Source organism: Cryptotermes secundus, unplaced genomic scaffold (assembly GCF_002891405.2).
Source record: "Cryptotermes secundus unplaced genomic scaffold, Csec_1.0 scaffold637, whole genome shotgun sequence".
Lineage (NCBI taxonomy): Eukaryota > Metazoa > Arthropoda > Insecta > Blattodea > Kalotermitidae > Cryptotermes > Cryptotermes secundus.
In genome coordinates, this window is record NW_019738881.1 from 32476 (window position 1) to 51236 (window position 18761).

Below are 18761 nucleotides of genomic sequence, written 5' to 3' on the forward strand. Positions count from 1 at the left end.
AGCAAATATATAACTAGAAAACAATTCTTTAATAACACGCATACATTTCTACCCATCTGAAATATCATGACTGCTTTTGGTTTAGTGTGTCTGATATTTTGGGGCATCATATATGAAAAATTTTTTTTCCATAAATAAATAAAACGTTTCCTTAAATACCATCTACTTTCGCGACTTACCGATGAAGAACAGACCTGAATCTGAGATTTAAATAATTTCATACAGGACTGTTCAAACCTGAATATTTATTGAAACAATCCTTACTCAGAAATGAATATATCCATTTATATTCGTTGTTTCTTTCTACGGCATTACTCTTAATTGAACAACATTTACCTGATTAGATTTCCTCAGGCGCAATTAACCTACACGTATGGGCCCATAACGATATCCAAAAAGTGTTTAGATCATAATGTAAAGTGTCAGTCCACATTGCCAAATTTATACCAGAACTAAATTTGGCTGATGGGGCAAGCGGTAGTGCAGTTGGTTGAGCCACTATGCTACAAGCAGTAAGGTCGCGGGATCGAATCCCGATGAGGTCACTGGATTTTTTAATTAACCTAATCCTTCCAGAAGCACTATGGCCCTGGGGTCGACTCAGCCTCTAACAGAAATGATTACCAGGATTCTTCCTGAGGGGTGAAGGGCGGCCGGCGCGTAAGGCTGACAACCTCACCGCCATCTGTGAGCCGACTGTCTAGAGAAAATGTGGGCGCCTCGACCTCTCACACACCTATGGGCCTTCACGACCTGTTACAGGGACAGCTTTACTTTTGCCTTTTGTACTAAATTTGGCAGAGGCGCTGTAGTATAGGCTCTTCGTTCGAAGCGAAGTAATTGTACGTGGTTGCGCAGACAGGCATACAAACACTAAATGAAGTTGGCAATAAAAAAGAAAACGCTACCAGGAATGAATATAAGAGCCCCAANTGTGTGGGGGGGGGGTTGGTATACAGGCGCGTCAACTTCCGTGGCTATTTGAACTTTTATAAAAGACCAAACTAAAAATCCATGAGATATTGAGGATAAAATTTATATGAATTTTGTAGATCTATACCAGCTTTAAACAGAGGGGCCCAAAAAATGTATACGCGGTTTAATAGAGGTTGTTAACGGAGACAACCACAAAGTTTGATCGAAATTTAATGTACGGTGTGTAGTGTGATATTCTCTCAAAAGATAGCGTTAGTCACATGAGTGCCACAGCAACCTTATCGAATGGAAGGATAATCAAAAAAGATGGCGGCATAGTTGTCTATACATACCTCGGCCCTTCTGTATACTCGTATATTCATTAATTGGATGTTCAAGACGATAATATTGCTAGGCTGCACACGTCATAAAATCCATGCAACAAAACTCAAGGCAACAGCATGCAATATAGGACTCTTAACCTACTTCATGGGGCTAAGCCCTTGTTCAGAAGCCGCCAGTTGTGCAGTTAATCGAGAACTTCACAGCACTTTATAGAACCCGAAGGTTCATCACCGTGTTCACAACGGTCCTCCACTGGTCCTCCTATCCTGAGCCAGACCGATCCAGTCCACAACATTCCATCCTGTCTCTCTAAGATCCACCTTAATATTACCCACCCACCCACGCCTTGGTCTTCCCTGTGGTCTCTTTCCTTCTGGCTTTCTCACCAATATCCTACATAAATTCTTCTTCTACCCCATTCGTGCTATATGCCATGCCCATCTCATCCTCCGTGATCATTCCAATTACATTCAGAGAAGAGCAGAAGTTATGAAGCTGCTCCTGATGCAGTTTTCTCCACCCTCCCGTCACTTCATCTCTCTTCGGCCCAAATATTCACCTCGGCAGCCTGTTCTTGAACAACCTCCCTTAATATCAAAGACCAAGTCTCACATCCATACAGAACCACAGGTTAAATTACACTTTTGAACATTCTACTTTTAATGTTTTTAGACAGAAAACGAGAGACAAAGCTTCTGGACTGAATGGTAGCAAGCATTACCCGAATTCAGTCTCCTCTTAATTTCCTCATGAATCAAATTTTAATCTGTTATAGTTGTTCCAAATATCTGAAATGTGCCAGATTTGCAAAACATCTGTTACCTATCCTTATGTCACGATTTTGCCCTGCATTCTGGGGAAGAGACAGCAACACATACTTAGTTTTCTCTGTGTATACTTACAGACCAATTTCCTTACTAGCGTCCATTAAAGTTTGTGTTTCTCTTTATGGTAACTGTTATCACTCTGTAGGTTCACATTATCAGCATAGACTAGTAGCTGATGTGTCCCAATTAATTTCTGTCCCACCTGGTTTTCGTGGACCTTCCTAATGGCATATTCTATTCAAAGCAAAGTTGAAAAGTTGTGACAATAAAGCATCTCCTTGATTTAGACCATTCTGCATAGGAAAATTATCAGACAAATGTCTACCTATACATACTTTAATGTTTCGTATAAACACATTTTAACCATACTACCTAGTTACATGGGTACCCCAAACTCTACGAGACTACCTTACAATACTTCCCTCCTAACTGAATCATAGACTTTCTTGAAGTCTGTGAATAGCTGATGTACTGTCTCGCTGTACTCCCATTTTTTCTCCAGTATCTGATGAATGCAAAATATCTGATCAGTAGTTGAACTGTTAAGTCGAAACCCAAACTGATGATCCCAAACAATTTCATCTATGTATGGAATTAACCTTGAGAGAAGAATATTGAATAAAATTTTGTATGAAGTTCATAGCAGTGATATCCCCAAGTAATTATTACAGTCAGTTTTATCATTCTTCTTGCGAACTGGTACAATAATAGACTAATTCCACTGAACAGACACTTTTTCTTTATGCCAAATATAAGTAATCAGCTTATGGATCTCAGACCATAATGTTTCACTTCCTGATTAAATCAGTTCTGCCGGAATTTGATCACTACCTGGCGATTCATACCTTTTCAACTATGCAATAGCAATTTCAACCTCAAAAGGGCTAGGATCAAGTACTAACGGCTCAGCTGTATCGATTTCTGTCTGCCTAACATCGCTGACCCTATGTACATTCAGTAACTGAGAGAAGTAGGTCCTCCACCTATTAAAAATATTGTGGGAATCTGCAGGGAGATCAGCATTCTCATCCTCAATTAAGTTATTTCTAGGTTGATAACCCCCTTAAATTCATTTATTCCTCTATACAGGTCTCTACTGTTCTTGTTCTTCCTGTCCATTGCAAGCTCATTAATTTTGTCTTCCAGATATTCCCTCTTTTCATTCCTGAAATGCCTGCTGGTTTCATGTCTTAGATTGTTCAGATTATCCCCATTTATTTTTACTGCGTCTACATATGGACACGAGCCGGGCGGTGAGCAACAGGTTGAGAACTCCTGCACTTTGAGTATTTGTGTGGCTCAAGGGTATTTCTTACCTGTACTGGTCGCCGATGGAGGAGAGGAACTGTCCGTCTTCCCGCCACCGGATAGTGGGAGTTACGCCTGGAATTGAACTGGCGGCCGCACAGTTGAATATTGCGGCATTGCCCGGCACCACCACAGTATCTTGTGGCTCCACCGTCAACTCCAGTTCCGACACACCTGCAGCAGATAAAAATATCTCTTACAAACTCACCAACAGTAAGGTGGCATAATTAAAAGTCCAGCGCCAGGAATCCTGGGTGACGTGGCACTGCAGCAGTGTTTCTTCGTGTTTCTCCCGCTGATTATTATTCCATCAAGACCGCCTCTGTGGTCTAGTGGTCAGAGTTCCTAGCTACAGATCCCGAAGTCCTGGATTCAATTCCCGGCACTACCAGATTTTCTGAGGAGTCTGTTAGTTTTTTTTTATTTAATAGTGCTGTGCGTAGTTCAGAATACTGAAGAAATTGTCGATAGACAGAGGTTCTGAGAACAAGAGTAAGTTGGATAGGGCGTGAAAAAGAAAGCCATCGTCTAATTTTAAGTCTGTCACGACATTTTTCGGTGGCAAGTAAAGTAAAGGTATCCCTGTAACACGCCGTGGAGGTCCACAGCGTTCTGAGATGCTGAGGTTCCCACATTTTCTAGACAATCGGCTCATAGATGGCGGCAAGGTTGTCAGTCCGCCGGCCGCCTTTTACCCCCAAGAATATTCCTAATACTCATTTCTGTTAGAGGCTGAGTCCACCCCAGGGCCATAGTGCAGCTGGATGGATTAGGCCAATTGAAAAAATCCAGTGACCTCATCGGGACTTGAATCCGCGACCTTCCGGCTTGTAGCATAATGCCTGAACCAATTACGTTACCGCGTGTCCCCCATTATTCGGTGGTAACGATGAGAACCACGACGAACCTTGAACCCAGAACCTGTTGAATACGAAGGAGTGCTACCCACTGAACCACGGTGTTCACCATTCCAGTCTCCTGTTACATCCTCTCCCTTTGGTCCGAATGTCCCCCTCAGCACACTGCTTCCAAGCATCATCAACACGTCCTTCCCTTAAAGCGAAAGACAAACGTTTCACATCCGCATAAAGCAACAGGTAAAATTATAGTTTTGTACGGTTCAATATACGTGTATATACTTTGAATAGCAGTCAGAAAACGAAAGATTGTGGCTTAAATGGCAGCAAACATTCCTTGGATGAGAACAAATATGAATTCCACCTCTTGGGCTATAATGCCACGTAGTTAGGAGAAAGTCTACCGATATTGCGGAGGAACATATCGCCTCCATGTTCAGTCTCGATAAAACAAGAAGGTTTCAATGCTGGATTGCTTCGCTTACTCTTCGAACTGAATATGGAGGCCATATCTTCCTCCGAAATGTCTGTTGACTTTCTCCAGACTACATGTTATACCCTAGAAATCTTCATGGTCACCTATGTAAAAACCTCAAATCCGACTTAAGTACAGTGCAAACTCGAACTTCGAACACAATCCGTTCCAGGAGACGGTTCGACTTTTGAGTAAACCCATTTTGAAATAATGTAAATGGAATTAATCCGTTCCAGACCCCCAAAATTTATTCAGTATAAAATATTTTAAGTGCCTATTTCAAAAGATAATATTGGTACATAATGATAAAACAAGTATATCAATTTCAATAACTGAATGTTTTATTTATAATAGTACATACATGAAAATATTGTATTACAATCAATCAACAATATTAGTAGGAAGGATACTAAGCAGCAAGGTCCGATAAAAGTGTACTACTTATCCACTTAATAAAGCACAACAGACCACTGTAGGTCGCGGCGCAAGGACCGAGGCCTACCCCTCATACATTCATACCCAAATAATTAGTTCCTTTTTCATTTCTATTGCAGAAATTATGATTTTTCTCTCATGATTTTCACCTCTAGTAACTTTCTTTAGTGCCACTATGCCTGGCTATTATTAAAGATAACATAAGAAAACCCCAAATAAATAAAACGCTTAAAAACAGACTGCTCCAAGTCACGGAAGAACTGACCAAAGAACTGCGCTTGCGACCAATGAGAGAGAGAGAGAGAGAGAGAGAAGGCGACCACGTTATTCTTTGTTCGCCTTTCCAATGTCGACTGTACATAGGTACGGTTGAGAAGAGTGGTCAGCTTCACGCCCTGGCCACTTTATCCCCCAGTACCCATTGGATAGGAGGTTGGCTGAGCCCCAGAACGACGACGCGGAGAGAGAGAAATCTTCACCCCACCGGGACTCGAACTGCGGCCTCTCGGTCGTCCAGCCAGTAGCCAGTTCTTATACCGACTTTGCTATTCCGGCTTCCTTAAATATATATACGTCTGATAAACATTAAGGAAGCGAACAAGCAACTGTACCGGCGTCACAGATGGCTGTTATTACTGTGTACTGCAAAGCAGACGTCAGAAAGTTTATAAAATTATACATTTAAGTGGGCTCTGTAGTGTTCGAATAACAGGAACAGTATTTAGAGCAAAAGCTGTGAAGGGCAAAACACGCCAGAGCTATGGTTGCGCCAAAGACACGGGATTCATACCACTGTTATTCTCAAATGGCCGTAATGACTTCATTAATGGCGATCTTTCCCCCGCTCCCAGTATTATTTCGTGGAACTGTGTCGCTTTCCAAGCGTCCCTTCGTCCACGCGCCAGTGCTTTATGATGCCATAATTTCGTTTCACTGGCACTGCTCGTATACAGAGCCATTACAAATGAAGTATACATTTTACAGAATTATTTCAAGCAAACGAGAATCCCGCAGGGTAGTGATTTGTCCGCCACCCTGTGTCTAGTCGCTGGTGAGGTTCCGAGATACTTGAAGATACCCCAATTGAATTTCAAATATATGGCGGTGGTTTCCAAGCCAGAGTGTCATATAAAGGGTGACAAGAGGGAGTGTATCTCCCCTTTCAATCTCCGTGAGTGAAGGGGGCGGAATGGGCCTGCATTATTGCTTTCTGGTGGTTGCTGGTAGCAGCAACTCGGCTGTCAATTGTTCCTTGTCAACATTCCTCAAGTCCCTTGCTCTGTGTAGCAATATGTCACGTAAGTCTCTGCAATGTCCGCATTCATGATCATCTTCATGTATTATTTGACGCTTCACTGCCGCAAGTTAGAACCAAGCCTCGCTCACACTTGTCAAGTAACACACAAGTACCATCCGTGTTTCTAAGTCTGGCCATTCTCAGACCGTGCAATGTATTTGTTGGATACTTAATGGCGCCTATACGGTGTCGGGTGACAGGAATCACGAACGTCGAGCAATTGGTGGAATGAGAACCGGTAGGCGAAACCGAAGTAAGGCCCCTCATACACACAGTTTGGCCTTCCGATCGACCTTACAGGCAAAACTGTGACAGTTTACCCCCTCCCTTTCCTCCCCATACACGGCAGATAAAGCACCAGGCTTCATGCCACAATCATGGTCTTCCAGCCTATAGTGTTGAGTCACGTACGTCACGTGCTACGGTCCTGCAGGTAGAACTGACGGACTGACGGGTTTCCCACAGGCCAACAGTCCAAACGATTGGCCGGCCGGCCGCACCACACACGTCAGTTTTGCCTTTCAGTCTTCAACTGTGCAGGCCAAACTGTGTGTCCTTGTGCTCAACTAATTAAGCACAATGCCATGAAGGCGTATGGGAGAGTGAATGCATAGACCCACATTTTCTTGTCCTCGGCACTGGTTATAAGATGAGTGGTCACTGCTTTACCCCAGGGGAAAAATCCCTCGGTACCAATTGGGTAAGAGGCTTGGTGGGCCCCAGTGTCGGTCGGGATTCGAACTCCGACTCCTCGGTCGTCCAGCCCGTAGTCAGTCGCTATACCGACTGCGCTATCTTGGCTCCCCAGGCGAAACCGAAATATTCCAAGAAAACCAGCCGAGTGCCACCGCAAACCCCAAAGAACCTGACCTGCGACCGTAGCTGGCGACTAACCGCTTGAGCTATGGTATGGCCTGAATTGTAGTGTCCACTAAATGTCTTATGGGTAGTAGAGAGCCGGAGTTACAGTGTCATTCCCTCTCTTTCTCTTCCACTCTCCTGCCGGCAAAGTAACTGCAACCACTGCCCCACTACTTCTTGTCATACTTCTCAAAGAGCAAGCCAAGAGGTCAGACCTAGAAACACGGCATGTAGCTTGAAGTCAAGTTCCTCGGAATCCAGTATTTTGATTTCAAGTTTATATCCATATCTGGGGGAAGTTAAGTGGATAAGTTTTTAATAAACTGCGTTTGCGCGTTGGTGTCGGTTTACCAGTCCTGTTACTGAGTGAAACAGCAACTATACGGGGGATACCAGAAAAAGAAATCCATTTCGCAAGAAACTGGCCTAGATACAGAGATCAGTTCGGTGCAGCTAGTGCACTTGTTAAGGAGATGACCTCAGAAGGCAAAATAGCATATAAATATCACGTAAGCAGTGAAAGGTTATGACAGTGCCGAAAATACAGAAGAAACTGACTTGGTTCAAGGAAACAATAGTATACCGAATTAAACTTGAAACAGAATTGCGTTACTCTGCCAGTTACGAAGGTCTGGAACCTCTACAGTATTTGTACACTTTCAAAAGACACAATATATTGTTTTCTGTCACAGATGTTGTTGGCCCATCTGTGATCTTATTTTTTGAAACAACATTAATTGTGGGTTGCAAGCTAAAAAAATACTCCGTGGCTTTTAGTTCGCAAGCGAACTATACCGACTAAGCGACCGCCGCTTGTCAGAGAAGTTAGTGCCAACATTTCGGATAGAGGGTGTCACGTGGTCAGCGCAACGGATCCCACGGCCGTTAATCTCGGTTTTCTAGACCGGAGCCGCACTTTTCAATTGAAGTGGCTAGTGGCTCCTCATTTATCTTCACGAGGCTGAGTGGACCCCGTTCCAGACACACTACTTCTCAGAAAATCCGGTAGCGCCGGGAATCGAATCTGGTGTGTTGAAAGTGTTTCTGGAGAATGTTATTCGCGATGCCGTAACATACACCGAGCATGCAAAGCGGAAGACCGTGACTGCAATGGATGTGGTCTACGAGTATGCTCTGAAGAGACAGGGCCGTACTTTGTATGGCTTTGGAGGTTATATGCTTCATATGATGGGCGCGTAACGTGAATCTGTAGCCAGGAACTCTGACCACTAGATGACAGAGATACAAAGCAATATTTCTCGCTCCATTCCTCTTCGATTTGAAAGTTTTATTAAACTTCTGGTCTTCGACTGTTTTACCCAACGTACATATTTTTTATTATATCAAATAGAATCTGCAGTTAGCCCTTTTATCTATCATCTCATAAATTATTCTGGATCCTATATATAGATCCATAGAGTTAATCTTTCACATGACAAAAAGGCAATGCACTGTTAAAGAAGTACACCAAGAAATTATTATTTCTTGTCACAACGTATAGTACTCTGTTTCATCAAGCAGAATGCCAGTCGTGTATCACTAACTGTAAAACTATTTAAATAGTGCAATGTATAATAATATAATCTTACAGGCTTTGCTCTTTTCTTACATACTCGTAGTGCATTCATAAAAATAAACAACCTCACAGGCAGCCTATCAACGAACTACAAAGTGTCCCAGAATCGACTCTCTACGTTAACAATTGTTTGCTGCTCGAGCCAGAGGCCATCACGCGAGTTCAGGTGTCTGCTATTATTTCACTACAATTTTACATTAACGCTTAAATTTATGATGATTTTAAATTGGGAAACTTGGTCGCGTGCGGCTTTACGATAAAACTTTTACAGAGGAATTATCAAGGAAGAGAAAAGGCTCGTTACTTTTAATTACCTCGCCCACAGCCAGGTGCTTGCCGGGTCTCTTAATCCCCTTAGTGGAAGGGTGACCCACCAATTACCGTGTCATACGTAATAATACATACTTTGGAAGCCAAGACAACAGAGAGCCAAGGTTAGCGCACATGCTAAGAACAATGTTATTATTTAATGCTGCCATTGTTTCTCAGGCAAGTTTGTAGTATCCCTGTCGCCTGAATATTCATCTACAAACATGAATCAAATTAAAAGCTACCGAAATCGAAAAGTGATACCTTCTGGGATGTAATACCGTGTAGTCCGGTATCGCTGTGAGTATCTCAATTCTCGCCCAGTAAAAGTGAGGTTAACAAGACAGAATGAATTACTGGGTCTTTGGACTTCTATCGTCAGGTATTCTAGAGACACGACATTTCGGAAACAGGATCTGTTCCGTCCTCAGGTGAAGGTCCAGTGACTGAGATTAGCTCTTTCCAAGGGACCCAACTGAGTAGGTGTCTTCTCCCCCTTCACCTGAGAACGGAAATATATCTAGTTTCTGAAATGTCGTGTTTTACATTCTCTAGAATACTGGATGATGCAAAGAGTCCAAAAGCCTAGGAATTCTGAGTGTTACACACCATCGTCAGAACCCTTTAGAATCTACTTAAGACAGGATGAATTCCGCATTGAACTGAGGTGAATTCAATGTCGGGTCTTTGAGTTCCTTTGTTGAACCTCTGCATATTGCACAAGAGTTGTCATCATCATCATCATCATCATATTCTTCTTCTCCTTTATTATCGGTGCTTCACAAACTGAAAACTATTATAGTAGGCCTACACATCGCCTCCCTTCGACGTCTCGACTTACGTCCTTACCTATAGGGCCAGGTCTACGTAAACAAAGCGTTACAGGGAAGCCAAACGATGAAATTAAAGAGAATGGCATGCGTTCTATCTTCTGGGCTATAACGCCATATAGTCCGTTGAAAATCATCGACGTTTCGGAGGAATATGCCACCTCCATTTTCATTGTCAAAGAGTAAGCCAAGCAGGAAACCAGCACTAAGAAGGTTCAAGCACAGCTTGATGAAGGCGGTATATATCAGAAGACAAAACTCTTCCTAGCCATCGCTATGAGAACTTCAAGCTTTATTCCAATAAGATTCCTCGGTAATAATGGATAATGTGACGCACTGCTGGGAAATGATTAGCTAAACACGCCCTAGAGCGTTACGCTGTCAAGGAGAATAGATATCCGTTGCTAAACAACGGGTTTGGTTACCATGGCGTTATAGGCATGTCCGGCATAACGCACACAAGAACTGCAGTAATGGAACCGTTGGAGGCGGTGATCTCCATGAGGTTTTCCGACGATTTATATAAGACCGTACGGCTCACAGAGCCGTCAGACGGTAAATGATGAATTAGACAAAATATGGTGAAACTGAGTAAAATTATTACCAGTATAAAATGTGAAAATATAAAATAATAAAACGAATGCTATGGCGGAGGGGAGAAATCTGATTAGGACTCAGTACTGTTACAGACAGAAAAATGACAGAGCATGCAACTTTTTCAAGTCTCTATGATGTATAACCTGCTTCCATACATATAATATCTGTATAAATTAAATGCAGTTATTAACAAATAGTTTCCGAAAGACAAGAAATAAAATTATGGTTGTACAATGTGCATTCGAGATCAGCGCTTACAAGGGGGAGCGAAACATGGGTGCCGAGAAATGAAGATAAGAAAAGAATAGTTGGTTGAGGCACCATGCTACAAGCCGGAAAGACGCAGGTTCGATTCCCGATGAGGTCATTGCTTTCTTCAATTTACCTAATCCTCCCAGCCGCACTATGGCCCTGGTGTCGACTCAGCCACCAACAGAAATGCGTACCAGGAATTTTCCTGGGAGGTAAAGGGAGGGCCAATGCGTAAGGCTGACAACCTTACCGCCATCTGTGAGCGATTGTCTGTAGAGAAAATGTGGAAGCCTCTACGTCTCACAACCTTATGGGCCTTCACGGCCTGTTACAGGGATAGCTTTACATTATCTTTTAGAGATATCTCAAATGAGATTTCTAAGGTCGAATGAGAAATGATAAAATTTAAAAACAGAAAATATGGTAGAAGATATTGGACAGCACAAAAGAAACTGGAAGGAACATGTCGCAAGAATGACTCCTGAGCGCTTAACGTGGCAAATACGATCATATGTGACTTACATTGAAAAGAGGCGAAAGGTGTAGTTCCATTAGCGACGGGATGTGACGCAGGCATTTCTTGCCATGGAAGAAGAAAAAGTAGTTTTTATGTGAATATAACATCCAATAAATGCAAAAAAAAATGAATTTATAAAATAATGAAATACTCCAAGTCATTGAAGAACACATAATATTCAGATGGATGTCTATTTCCTGTTACATTCTTGTATCAGTAAAACTAAATACCCTGACATGGTATTTGTTCGTACCACGTCAACTGTACGTCTCTTAGCTTTGTCGTGGTAACTTGAGGAAGCGTAAGGAAATAAACTACTGGATATGCCGGGAGCTCAGTGACAGCTTTAAGGCTTACGTTAATGAACTTATCTGAAATGTGCGATATACAAGAAGAAATCGCAGAACAAGTTTAACTTACGCTTATTAAGTTGATATAAGTTTTCTGTCATGTACATATTTTTGTCTTCTTAAGAAATTTAGCAAATATTTCGCTTCAAGAATGAACTGATTCCTCAGCTCCGCATTATAATCCACTTCCGCGAAAGTTTATTAAACCCGTCACGAGAGTTCCTGTCTCATTCTCGAAGTTTGGTTTCATATCCAACTACAGAAGTCAAACTTTCTGACTGCCTTTTTCATTTACATACAGTAATCTTCCTACGAATTACAAGTCTACGAAATCTAAAAAGTAGCGAGGAATTTCATCAAACGGAAAAAAAAAGCCATACTGATTGGCAATCACAAAATAATTTCGAACTTTTTCTTTCAGAAGTCTCCTTGAGCAAAGAAATGGCCAACATAATACACATGATGAAACCCAAGTTGTGTCCTATTATCCAAGATCTGTGAACTTTTCTTCATTGTACCTCCGAACAAGCAGGCAGGGCTGTAGCTGTAACAAGTGATACCTGCTACGCACTCCGAAGCTCTTTCAGTCTCCGCGCTGTCCGAGAGCACGGATTAGTTTTAACGCGCGTTTTGTAAAGGAATTCGTATAGGGAAAAGTATCCTAATTTGTAAGATAACACAAATCAAAGCCTCAATATCTTGATTGAAATTTCTGCCGAAATGCTGGAACAAATTCAACACGTGAGCTTCTAATCCCTGACAATCGAGTTTACAGGCCTGTATTTACGTTGTGTCGCCGTGCTGGGTCGGCAACTTCTCCGACTCCTCTGTGAGGCGTGTAATCTGAACAGCAGGCTTCATACCTCTGTAACACTCCGAACTCACCAATCAAGCAGTAACTTCTTCACACGTATCGCTCTTCTAGATTGCAGAAAATAACCATAAATTTGCACCGCTGATTCTTGTTCAACAATATTTAGCAACCTAAGTTAAAAAAGGTGAAGAGACCTACTACATTAAAAATCCATATTATACACCTAAGACTCAGTTCCGAGGCTAAGCAAATTATGATCTCCATTACGCTCAGGTTCTCGGACAGTAGGTAGTCACTCAATCAAAAAATTCCCTGCCTCTCAAGGGATCCAAATATTCCTATTAGCACTTCGCCTTCAAACATCGTCATCGAAGTTCATTCCTTAGAGGGACATGCAAGTTGCATATACATGTAAAATAGCATATAAGTCTTAAAGTTATAGTTTCATACGATGTATTATCACTGTGTATTTAGAATACTGAATTGAAGGGTACTAAGCGTTTCCAGAACGTAACCTTTCCCCAACTTCTTTACTACCGTAATTCCGACTTGTCCCAAATACGCACAGCATGGGACAAAAACACATGTTCATCGGTTATGCTGTTGCCTACAAACGGCTCCTACTATGCTGGATTTACATTAAAATTTGCAACCCGATACCACTCGTAATATTGAATCTGGTGTCGATACCGTTGTATTCCATGTTAACAATATTTTAGGCTGTCTAATACATGTCAGCCGGTCACGGTAGCCGAGCGGTCTAAGGGACGCACTGTCTTCGCTCGCTCGGAAGCGGGGATCGTAGGTTCGAATGCCACACAAGGCGTGGATATTTGATGTATGTATACGTTTATTCTGTTTGTGTTGTCCTGTGTTTAGGTAGAGGCATTGCGACGAACTGATCACCCGTCCAAGGAGTCCTACCGTCTGTAAAATGATCATGATACTGAAAAATCAGCTCTGTGCTCCAAAGTGAGAGCGAGAGGAGAGAGAAAAAAATACATGTCACAACAAGATATTATAAATCTTCATAACACAAGCTCCCTGACGACATGCTCCGAACGTAGTCGCCCACTTATCGCGGAAGGGAAGGGGATGGAATTAAAAGAAAAAACAAATATTGCATCGCAGCGCCATGTTGTTTTGTACTTCTAGTATACGATATTCGGCGAAACACAACAGTATAACTGCACTATCTCCATGTACCTTCTTTATTACGCAAGATTCACCCTGTGCATATCTAAGAGAAATAACAGTGAAACTTGAAAAACTACGAATAGTCAAAGTGTTAAAAAATTTCTTCATGCCGAATACGCGACATGAAACTCAAGTTATGGAAATGTAACGCGAATATTTATTATAATAAGATATGTTTAGAACGAAACACAATACCAAATTATGCACGCATAACACTATTTTCATAATAAATCCATAGCGGAACACGCGGAATTAAAAATACGTACATACGATATGTATAAAGAATTAAATAAAATTTGGTATGCCAAAAAACAAAATTTAAATAAAATTCTTATACACCTTACATCTCTAAGACGAGAATGAACGCCGCAACCTATGGACCTAATAAATCAAAACACATCAAGAAAAATAGAACAAATAAAATGAAAAATATACAATCATAAACAACAAAATGTAAAAACTAGACAGACATATAACCGATACACAAAGAAAGGGTACCCAAAAAGAACACACCGTCTGTAAACGCATCGAAATAACATGTAGAAAACCTTATCCACTCTCATTACATTACTCATCGCAACTTTCATTAAAAAGGGGAACAGAACATAATTTCATATACATGAGGAAGTCGGCCATGTAATATGTATGTAACCATTTACACGACACCATATGACTGTACAAAACAAACAAAAAGAAATTCCGTGGTCTGTAGTCCGCAAGCGAACTATACCGACTGAGCGACCGCCGCTTGTCGGCGAAGTTAGTGACAACTTTTGCAGATAGAGGGTGCCACGTGGTCAGCACAACGGTTTCTCACGGCCGTTAATCTCGGTTTTCTATACCGAAGCTGCTATTTCCGTGAAATAGCTCCTCAGTTATCCTCACGGGGCCGAGCGGACCCCGTTCCAAACCCAGTACTTCTCAGAAAATCTGGTAGCGCCGGGAATCGAACCCGTGTCCTCAGGATCTGTACCCAGGAACTCTGACCATTAGACAACAGAGGCGGTCCAATATGACTGTACACCACTCAAAATTGAACCATATTAGAAAAAAAATCATAACTTACTTTTCAGATGCACAACGAACTGAAAAAACAGATTCAAAGAAAACCCAACCTACTCTACAACATCCACAGACTTATATTCCGCGCTAAATATAGAAAAAATTGTAATTTTAACTTTTAACTTTCGACCGAGTTATCACGTTTTACATTTTAAGACTAATATTCAAAACATAACGAAACGTAACCATTGTAATGAAATTCATATTAATGATTACTAATACGGATCAACAGCAGAAATATATAGAAACATAATTCAATAACGAATAGTACATTTTACGAAAAAATTTCCTGATGATGATCAAGCTGGATCGAAACATGTACATAATAAACGAATGATAATACAATAACAGCGGTTATTTATTACGAATTTTCTGTGTTGACGGTTGTATGATAATACTATACTGAACCCATAAGCTGGAGAAATTCAGTTTGTATACAGAACAAAGGTCTAGATATGTTTCACGTTTACCATACACCCTTCTGCAGTTCTCTTGTATTTTAATACCGTTCATGTTTCAATGACCGTTGTTTGTGGTCTAGTGGTTAGAGTTCTTGGCTGCAGATCCTGAGGTCCCGGCGCTACCAGTTTCAGAGAAATAGTGGGTCTGAAACTGGGTCCACTCAGCCTCGTGAAGATAATTGAGGAGCTATTTCAAGGAAATAGCGGCTCCGGTCTAGAAAGCCGGAATTAACGGCCGTTGGGTTCCGTTGCGCTGATCACGCGACATCTCTATCCGCTGAAGTTGGCACTAGCTTCGCCGACAAGCGGTGGTCGCCCGGCGGTATAGTTCGCTTGAGAACTCAAGCGGCGGAGTTTTTTTCTTTTCGTGTTTCGATGTCCATATCATAGCTTCTAAATACTGCAGACGGTTTTGGAAATACGCTCACGAAGCTAACGGACATCATTGGCTAGCAAAATTTTCTTCACGGTGTAAATACATCAAATATTCAACAAACAATTTTGGGTCTTAACGAACATATCAATTGTGTAATCCTCATAATCAAAGCTTAATTCGTCATCTTTAGTAAACCAATCCTGTAAAAGGGGAGCACACGTCATCAAAGAGTCTTTACACTAAGACATTTACTTGTGACGCATACAGAAGGTCTTCCTGTGCAGGGTCGCTTTTCAGATAAATCAATGGATATATACCATTATAATATCGTCCCTTCACAGACCACAATAAAATCATGAGATATATCTTTCTGTGGTGAAGATGTCTCCGTCCTAAACACAAGTTGTTTACCGGAAATATTTATTACTCCATATATTCCAGTGCTAGTTTCGGTCCCTTTACAAGTTACAGCTGGAATTAAGAGCCTTTGAATGATTTTCAGGTGGACCTGATCACTAATAGAAGGGATAGCAATGTGATAACTCCTTCCTGTTTGTGAAGCTAAGAAATGCATAGGACGCTAACTAAGCGTTTTACAACATTCCGGCTGACAAGGGTAGGTTGGGAGGAAGAAGTGAGCTATGTCACACGAGGTGATCAACAAAACATCCACACGATTCCTCCCACCCAGAGGCCTAAGGACCAGTACCTGGAGAGGAAAGTCTTTTGAACAAATCAGGGTTTTATTTGGATAACCCGTTGGGAGGGGGAGGTGGACATCCGACAACGAAAGATTAACGGTACACAGTGAACTACAATCAGCGAGTGAATAAAGTGCTTTGATGAACTACAAGGTTAACGGGTTCAAGGTGGAAGCATTGTGTTCTGAAATTGTATGCCTAAACAGGAGACTTTTGATTCTAAATGGTTCTGATGACGTTGTATAACACTCAGAATTACTGAGTTTTCAACTTTGTTCACTGTCCGGTATTCTAGAAACTAGAAAACACATCGTTTCGGAAACTTGATCTGTTTTCGTCCTCAGGTGAGGGGGCCAATTGAGGTGTATTCGCCCATAACCTGAGGACGGAAACAGATCCAGTTGCCGAAACGATGTGTTTTCTAGTTTCTAGAATACGGAAAAAGTCCAAAAGCCCAGTAATTCTGAGACGACATTTAATTTCATGTGTTAAGGTAAATCTTGAGTCATTTCCTGAAGTGGTAAGTATCCTGGTATTGTAGAACCGAAGCCTTCCAGTAACACTCGGCTTGAGATCTACTTACCTTGCTGAAATTATCACACACTGGTTGGTTACCCAATATTCATCTGGAGATTTAAGACTCTCAAGACCTGCTAGCCATGGCCAATCTGCCAGACCTTGTTCGACGAGAACGGAAGCAACGACAGGACTCAAAAGTGGATCAGGTGTACAACCAATTCAGAACATAGGGCAGGCTTGTGGAAAATGTAGTATGAGGGGCCCCGTGGAATAATGAAGCGGGGATACATTGTACTTTCAGCCCAGCCAACTGTTGTTACTTAAATGCGATCTCTTTCATTTGCTTTTAATTTATCAAACAAAGCATTTTCATTCCGCTAATTAAATAGTCATATCATCATGCTTGTTCTCCAAAAGACGACTGAAGTATCAGACACATTACCAACTGTACTGACATTATAAAATTAATGCCCATATAAAACAAGGTAGTGAAAAGTGCCATAAGACATTTAAACAATTACTATTTATTGATTATAATGACGACTCGGCTATTCTAATGATGCACACTCCATATTCCCAAACACTAACAGCCACTAAGAACCAAACTCACTGGTATCGTGTACAGTATGTACACATCTACCCCCCTTCGTTCCTTTCTTAAACACTTTAAACAAAAATTCTGATATTTTCTTCACTGATTATTTTTTCCGTTATTTGTAATTTCCCCCTTCCCTTACCGACATGTTTTCATTCATTCTTATCGTCTATTTTATTCCATTAATTTCATAATATGTTAATATTATATGTACCAAATTTTCGGACAATTTCTAGCAACATCAAACTGTAATAAAAACTTAATTTCTCCCCCATTACTCTGTATATACAAACTGTTCCTTAGGTCACTGTATTCTAAAACATCAGCTGTTAGCATATAGCTGGCAACAGGTAAATTCAGTCCAGTTTAATATATAGAAAGTGTTTTACTTTACTTGTAAAAAATAGCACTCACAGAACCAAGACCAAAATTCTAGGTAATGGAGGACACTCTAGGTAATATAGGACACGACTTTCGGAAACTGGATCTGTTTCCGTCTACAGATGAGAAAGGAAGACACCTACTCAGTTGGGCCCTTTAGAAAGAGCTGATCCCAATCACTGGGCTAGTGATTGGGATCTGCTCTTTCTAAGGGGTCCAACTGAGTAGGTGTTTTCCTGTCTTCCGTCTTCCTGAAGACGGACACAGCCCCAGTTTCAGACACGTTGTGTCCTCTATTACCTAGAATTCCGGACGTTGGAAGAAGCCCAAAAACCCAGTAATTCTGTGTGCCGTCCTCCATGGTCACAGTACACTTCATACTACGGATTTCTATAGTGCAACCAAACTTATAGGGTAAAGTTGTCCCTGAGCTTAACTAATTAAGCACTACGCCATGAAGACGTATGGGGGAGTGGATGTATAAATCCTTATTTTCTTGACCTCGGCACTAGTTGGAAGTGAGTGGTCAGCTTCACGCCCCTGCCGCTTTACCCCTCGGGTACCCATTGGATAGGAGAATGGGTGGGCCCCAGAGTCAGTCTGCACGACGTGTAGAAAAATTCTTCATCCTACCGGGACTTGAACTCCGACCCCTCCGTCGTCCAGCCTGTAGCCAGTCGCTACACCGACTGAGCTATCCCGGTAACAGCAGCCCAAAAGATTGGAACGTAATCCCGTGTTGCGAACAGCAGCTTGTGTTACTCACAAATGTGCAAAGGCCTACACTGTGTGTCCAGGTTCTGTTAGGACTGTGTACATTAAAAATACAAGACGTGAATTATTTTTAAAATTTCGCTCTTTTTATTCAAAATAGTCTCCTTCTGAATCAATACATAGCTGGAAC

General features: G+C 41.6%; 1 protein-coding gene across 2 annotated transcripts in view; it reads right to left on the reverse strand.

Moving 5' to 3' along the window:
• LOC111871221 (neogenin-like) overlaps positions 1-18761 on the reverse strand; it is a gene marked incomplete at its 3' end in the record, with an annotated part of 194057 nt that overhangs the window by 30753 nt on the left and 144543 nt on the right. For both annotated transcript variants that reach the window (XM_033754162.1, XM_023864158.2), the window contains 1 exon segment: positions 3404-3569. In XM_033754162.1, coding sequence (XP_033610053.1) covers positions 3404-3569 — 166 coding nt within the window.